At 54.6% G+C, this 7,027-nt stretch overlaps 1 protein-coding gene across 13 annotated transcripts in view; it reads left to right on the top strand.

Moving 5' to 3' along the window:
- The window catches only part of LOC144730989 (rabphilin-3A-like), a 57,696-nt gene extending 51,038 nt beyond the window's left edge, over window positions 1-6,658 (top strand). For all 13 annotated transcript variants that reach the window (XM_078611917.1, XM_078611923.1, XM_078611929.1 and 10 more), the window contains 7 exons: window positions 550-624; window positions 1,771-1,880; window positions 2,255-2,381; window positions 2,938-3,101; window positions 3,772-3,853; window positions 4,907-5,003; window positions 5,677-6,658. In XM_078611917.1, the coding sequence (XP_078468043.1) occupies window positions 550-624; window positions 1,771-1,880; window positions 2,255-2,381; window positions 2,938-3,101; window positions 3,772-3,853; window positions 4,907-5,003; window positions 5,677-5,804 (783 nt within the window). In that variant the 3' untranslated portion in view covers window positions 5,805-6,658. The remainder of the gene's footprint in view (window positions 1-549; window positions 625-1,770; window positions 1,881-2,254; window positions 2,382-2,937; window positions 3,102-3,771; window positions 3,854-4,906; window positions 5,004-5,676) is intronic.
- The last annotated feature ends 369 nt before the right edge of the window (window positions 6,659-7,027 follow it).

Genomic DNA, 7,027 nt, shown 5'->3' on the forward strand with positions numbered 1-7,027 from the left:
TTAACTACTTCGCCCGGTATACAGGAGGTTGTGGGTTTGACCCCAACGCCTGCTGTGTATTTGGAGTTTACATGTTCTTTCTGTTGCCAGGTCGCTTCTGAAACAGCTCAGTGGGCTTTACCTCGTAAAATAAAATAAAAATAGTTTAGTTTACAGGGCCCAGGACACCCGCACTGTGCCACTGACTCTGCCTCTACACACTGGGCGACCACCATTTAGAAACGGGCTAAATGACTCGAAGCATTTGAGTACAAAATTGCCGCGTTTTCATTCCTACGTTACGTCCAAGAGCTTGTCCCTACACAGGCCTCCTCGTGCACACGCAACGTTGCTCCAACCGTTGTAACCCCACGCCGACGTCGGCCCAACGTTTTGAACGTTCACCACGGTGGGTCGTGAGGGGTCAATTTGCCCGTCCTCTGTCACGGGGTGACGATCAGCGCGGGTGGGAAAAGGCGCTGGGAGTATAGAAGGGCAGTACAACAATGGATTTTGCTGCATGGCCCTCGGCTCTCAACAATAAAGTTGCCCCCCCCCCCCCCGCCGCAGGGTCTAAAGAGGAGCCACTCAGGGGGGCACGCGGACCCCTACGTCAAGCTGCACCTCATGCCCGGAGCCAGCAAGGTGAGCCGGAGCCCCCCCCCCAGTTCCCCCACCCCCCCCCCCCCACCACCACGGCGCTGCTGCCCCTAATACTGTTGAACACGAAGTAGACTTTCGCGACCAATATTATCCGTAACAAAGGGTTTTTATTTTAATTTTTTGGGCTAGATCGCGTCAATATAAATGTGTCGTTGCACCCGCCACCACCCAATTGGTAAAGGGTTTATATCGCGGGAACAAAACGTGCCGATTGGTCACTACTCCGGCGTGCACCCGGTGCGTTGGAGGGTAAACCCACAACATTCACAGTCCGAGTGCGGCATTTCGCTGGTGATGACAACGACCCGCTTCATCGGGCGTATTCGCCAGAATTGTGAAGAAGTCTTCCTGTTTCGGTCTTTATCCTGTATTTGAGTATTATCCTGTATTTGAGCAGTATTTGTTCTACCTAGTCCCTGACATTCGGTATTATTCTCTCCGCTTCTAAGTATTTGTGACCATTCATAGTTTTTTTTTTATTTTATACCAAAAAGGTGATGTTTTTTTCACCCGTTACGAATTATTGTTGTCGTTGTTTAATCGAGTTGGCCAAACTTATTAATATAGGATCACAGAGCTTGGGGAAATTGTTGGCACTGGAAAGCGCCGGCACTGGAAAGCGCCGGCTCTGGTCGCCGTCCGGCTCGTCTGCGATGTCCCCCCCACCTCACTGAACCTCCGCATTACAAAGTCTGCTACAGCAGCGTTGCGAGACGCCGCAGGAATGAACGACACTGACATTTGTAGGAATGCAACGTTAAGCGTCGCGTGCCATCACCGCCGTCCTTACCCGACGGGGTCGCGGCTTGCTGGTGCCGCTGTGGCCGTGAAGACAGATGCCTGGCTGGTGGTCTCTCCCTCACTCTCTCTCTCCCTGCCTTTCTCTCCCTCTCTCCTCTCTCTCTCCCTCACCTACCTCTCTAAAACTAAACTATTTTTTTTTTGCCAGGTCAAGCCGCCAACTGAGCGATTTAGCTCTTTTTTCCACGCAGCAGCCTGGCCACAAATGATAGCTCAACCAAGTGGCTTATCGCACGTTGATTCTGAACGTGGAGGGAAACACCAAAGAGGGTGGCCCTTCCTGCCTGTCCGCATAGTGGATGTGTGCGGTGTGTGCTCCCCTCTCAGGCGAATAAGCTTCGCTCCAAGACGGTGAAGCACACGCTGAACCCCGAGTGGAACGAGCGCCTCACGTACCACGGCATCACGGACGAGGACATCTTGAAAAAAACCTTACAGTACGCACGCGCGCACGCACCAGCGCGCATCGTCACTCGCAAATGACTGAATATCCCACCCCTGTGTAGCCTCTGTCAGACTGTTTGGGGGTCAAGTGCTGTTGAGTAGTGGAACTACAAAGGGGCAGCACATTATAATTGTATTGTGACATTTAGAAACACTTCATCTAGCAGTGGATAGACCAAGGGGGGGCTGTAATATAATTCCAATAATTTCGACACAAATGTTGATAAACCTCTTTTCTTCCAATCGTAGTTCGTGGTCACCCCCCCCCCACCCTCCCTCGACACAGCCGCCGACCGAGGCGGTTATTCACCATCGCGGTTCGTTTTTCTTTTGTCTTCCCGATTCTCTGCGGCCTTCCTGTGGCCAGGGTCTCGGTGTTCGACCAGGATCGGATCGGTCACAACGAGTTCATTGGCGAGACGCGCGTCGCCCTTCGCCGGCTCAGCCCCCAGCAGGCAAAGAGCTACAACGTGTGCCTGGAGAAGCGGCTGCCCGTGAGTGCCGCCCCTTTCCCTGCCTGACGCCTCCGGGGTTCGATCGCCACTCTCCTCGTTCTTCCTTCACGTTCGCCGGCGAGCAGTCACTTTAGACGCGTTTCGTTTTTTAACACGTAGGGCTCTTTGCAGCCAGCATTACGATTCGTAATTGATTTTGTTGGAGGGGGGGGGGGTGGCCACGTAAAGTGATCTGGCCCAATTTGTGTCGCTAAAAACCTTTAGAAACGGTACCTACCCAGACCTCTGAAAGTGCTTCATTTCAATAGTATTGACTCGGATCAAGCAAAACTCTGGACCGGTTTTGTCCCCGTCTCCGTTTGAATCGATGCTGGTGAAATTGCCAGATGCTATAGGCAAGGACCCTCTGTTTAAGACATTGGCCTTAATTCGATTCGCACGGTTGGCTACGTACGGCGCGAAAGAAGTTCAACATACGCACATAACGCTTAATAATGATGATATCATCTCCGTTGTACGACTGAGAATCTAACGCGTGTTGGAAAGCCGTCGCAGAATCCTTGCGCGCTTGTTTCCCTTCCTCGTTTCCCCGCAGACGGAGCGGGAGGCGGGGGAGCGGGGAGCGCAGCGGGAGCGCGGCCGCGTGCTGCTCGCGCTGCTCTACAGCAGCCAGCGCGGCGGCCTCGTCGTGTCCGTGATGCGCTGCGCTCACCTCGCCTCCATGGACTCCAACGGCTACTCGGACCCCTTCGTCAAGATGTGAGCAACCCGCCCCGTCACCCCGTGTCGTCTCCCCGTGTCGTCTCCCCGTGTCTCCCACGCCCGCCTCCCCGTGTCTCTCCGTGTCTCTCCGTGTCTCCGCGTGTCTCCCACGCCCGCCTCCCCGTGTCTCTCCGTGTCTCCGCGTGTCTCCCACGCCCGCCTCCCAGTGTCTCTCCGTGTCTCCCACGCCCGCCTCCCCGTGTCTCTCCGTGTCTCCGCGTGTCTCCCACGCCCGCCTCCCCGTCACCCCGTGTCGTCTCCCCGTGTCTCCCACGCCCGCCTCCCCGTGTCTCTCCGTGTCTCCACGTGTCTCCCACACCCACCCCATCACCCTGTGTCTCCCACCCCTAATGTGAGCTCTCACCCCGTCGCCGACTTTTCATCCCCGTGTCTCCCACACTCGCAACGTCTCCCAGTCACCTGGCTTCACCAGTCGTCATTTAAGACGAAAGATTTGCATGAACAGGGCCATTGCCTTAATGCCTCGGCAACTTGAGGCGCCTTACATCTCATCTCAACCGTATGCCAGTCTAGCCAAGAGGGGACTCCCATTGGCAGCTGTCCCTGTGCGGCACACTTTGTGCCCGCCGCTCCTTACGCGAGCCGCCCGCTTACACCCCGGTGTGCCGTCCCCCCCCCCCCTCCCCGCGTGTTGTTCCACGAGCAGACAGCTGAACCCCGACTCCGGGAAGAAGTTCAGATTCAAGACCGCGGTGAAAAAGAAGTGCCTCAACCCCGAGTTTAACGAGGTGAGGACCTCCCCAACAGGTTACGTAATCTCGCGCGTCTCACAAAACGAGGTCACGGGACGCGAGGTGCTGCTGCCTGGTCTGGAGCGGTGGACGAACGAAGCGGCCGTTCTCTGGCGACGACCAGGTGACCAGGTGACGGGTGCGCTGCTGCTGCTGCTGCCTGCCAGAGTTCTGAATGAACATCACCTTGTGACGCGGCGATTGCAATGTCACGTACAGATTCAGTCCGTGCACACAGAGTGCCGGGTAACTTGTATACAATACGGCACATGGCGCAACATGAAATGTGGAAATCTTGTCGACGGGTCACAGGACAGACCCAGGTGCCGTGGGTTGACCGACAGAGATGACTGTGCTCCCTACGGTGCCAGCTTGCTTTAGCCGGCCCGCCGCTCCGCTCGTTGTTGCGAGCGTCACTCCTCTGCCCCTCCGTTGTTGCCGTAGGGCGACCGCCTCACCGACTGCCCAGTAGCGTCCTTCACGAGCCTTCCTCCTTCACATCGGGGCAAATCTTGAGAGGCCACGAATACAAACTCGTGCTATAAGAATCGTTTGTACCCTTTCTGGCTATAAAACAGGTGTTAAGATGTTAAAACACGAAACAGAAACATTTAGAATCAACATAGGAATGATGTAGCTACTCATCCCGAGCTCTCAATGTCCTGATGGTGCATTGCCCTTGTGCTGTTCGCCTTTTGGCGTCCTCTGGTCTAACACTGTTTGAGACGAGGCTCAAAGAAAACTGTCTCTGGTGTGTGGACCAATCAGTTTCAAAGACAATACACATACTGCCATAGCATGTGTTTTTTTGTTTGCATGTTCGCCACAAGTATATGTGGTTAATGCAGACATGATTCCTTGCAAAATGTTTGTTTGATGTTGTAATATCGTAAACACCTGTTTTAGTGCCAGAAAGGGTAAAACCTATTCTGATATTGATACTGGCAAGGGAGGTCCCATGAAGAACGCCATGCGCTCACATGTCCCCTCCCGCTGCCAGGAGTAACCCTTCCCCGCCTACCTGACCCAAGCCCTTCCCGTAACCCACAGGAATTCTTCTTCGCCCTCCGGCAGAACGAGCTCGCCGGCAAGAGCCTGGAGGTCGCCGTGTGGGACTACGACCTCGGCAAGTCCAACGACTTCATCGGTGAGGGTCGGGAGAGAGACAGAAGTGAAGGGGGGAGCACGGCGGGTGTTTGATGTCGGTCGGAGTGATGGCCCCGCTTGTGTTGTCACACAGGTGGCCGGTGAAAAATATCGAGCACGTTCATTCGCTCGCGAACTCCCTCGCCCGGTCCGCTCACTCACCAATTCCCAAGTTAATTCCTCATCCACTCCACCCACACCAACTCCGTTCTACCCTCTCACTCACTCATTCAACCCGTTCACATGAACCAACTCACCTACTCCGCTCTCACTCATTCACCCCCCTTAACACCATCTCACAAGCCCAACAACAACAGCCGCCATTCGCAACTAAGTGACGGTGACGTCACCACGGCGCCTGTGCCAGGCGAGGTGCACTTTTGAGGCCGCGTAAAGTATTTAAGTCTCGCTGGCAGGTGACGGGACAGACCCAGTTGCCATTGGCTGACGAGCAGATGCACCAGCTGTGCCCTCTAGCTGAATTTTAGCCACCCGGCACTCCACTCGTTGTTGTGACCGTCGCTCCTCTGCCCTCAGTTGTTGTTGGAGGGCGGACTGCCTCCCGAATGCCCAGTAGCGTCCTTCACTCACCCCGTCACGTGCCCGAGCACTCACCCACCCCGAACGCCGTCTGAGCCGATGTTCCGTTGCCACGGTTCCCCCTCCCACCGCAGGCTCCGTGGAGCTGGGAGCGAAGGCATCGGGAGAAGCGCTCAAGCACTGGTACGAGTGCCTCAAGTACCCGGACAAGCGGGTGGAGCGCTGGCACATGCTGGGTGACGCAGCACCCTACAAGCACTAGCACGTCTGCCAGCCCCCCCCCCTCCCCCCACTCTTCAGAGCCAGAATTCGGCTTCCTTGAAGCTGCCGCCAACGCTTGGAAAATGTCGGCGGTGCAAGCGCACGGGGGCTTCATTTCTCGCCGGATATTTTCTGGGTGACCGTTATAAGATGGCAGTCGTTGTCACGTGGCTGCTAGTTGGCCAAAGTCATAACAAGAGGTACACTGGATGTGGTGTGCCAGGTGCGAAAATATTTTACAGGTCACCGACCCGAGACCGACGCAGTTCAGATTAAACCTCCGATTGAGATTCAGCACTTACGAATGCATTGAGGGGGGGGGGGGGTGCAGAGATTTGTGGAACTCCCAAACCCGCCCATGTGTCTCAAGTATTCTGCATATGTTAATATTTTCTTATTTTCGACTGACAAATTCTCCAACGTGACTTTCCACCAACACCATCTCATGACTAAGTAACCATAACCCCTACATCACAACCCACCGGGGCAGTCGGGAGCAACCAGCTCCAAATCCAGATTCATGAACAGATTAAAATATCGTTGCTGTGGGGTAAATTACAGACACCCCTACACAGTGACAAAATTCATGACTGTGCCACCACCCACCCAAAGGACCTGCTGGTTTAAATTGTGCCCAGAGGTTTGTAGTTCCCTTCTTGCCACCAGTAGCAAGGGAACCACACGCAGGGCTTGACCACAACCGTATTGTTCTGCACAATGCAGAACCGCAATCTAACCTATACAGTTTTCGCAGCCAATATATGCGACATTTACATTTTGCAGTACGGGTGGGGTGCATGTTATACCATCATTTGTAACCGTTTGATCCACAATAAAAGCTTAGTTTGAAACATCTGTTTCCGATGTCCAGTGTTGGTGTTGTGGTCTTGTGACCTTCACGACCCCCATGACATGGGGAGGCCTTCATCCAGCAGTGGATTGGAAAAGGGACGTACGTGGAAGGGTTTACCATCGGGGCGGCTTGACATGACATTCACATCCTGCAAGGTTAGGATGCTGTTGTGACCAAACACCAACACCAGCCACTTTACGGTGTTCAAATAATATCCATGCTCCCCACCTTTACGGAACAGCATGATGAAGTATGGACTAAATGTTCCGTGTTTATTCATACTAGAGGAATCCGATGAGCTCCAGCTCTTTCTCACAGATGTCCAGTATGCTCCACAGGGGGGAGGGGGGGGGGGGGGAGGCCCTCATCCA

Source organism: Lampetra planeri, chromosome 37 (assembly GCF_965212315.1).
Source record: "Lampetra planeri chromosome 37, kcLamPlan1.2.h2, whole genome shotgun sequence".
Classification (NCBI taxonomy): Eukaryota; Metazoa; Chordata; class Hyperoartia; order Petromyzontiformes; family Petromyzontidae; genus Lampetra; species Lampetra planeri.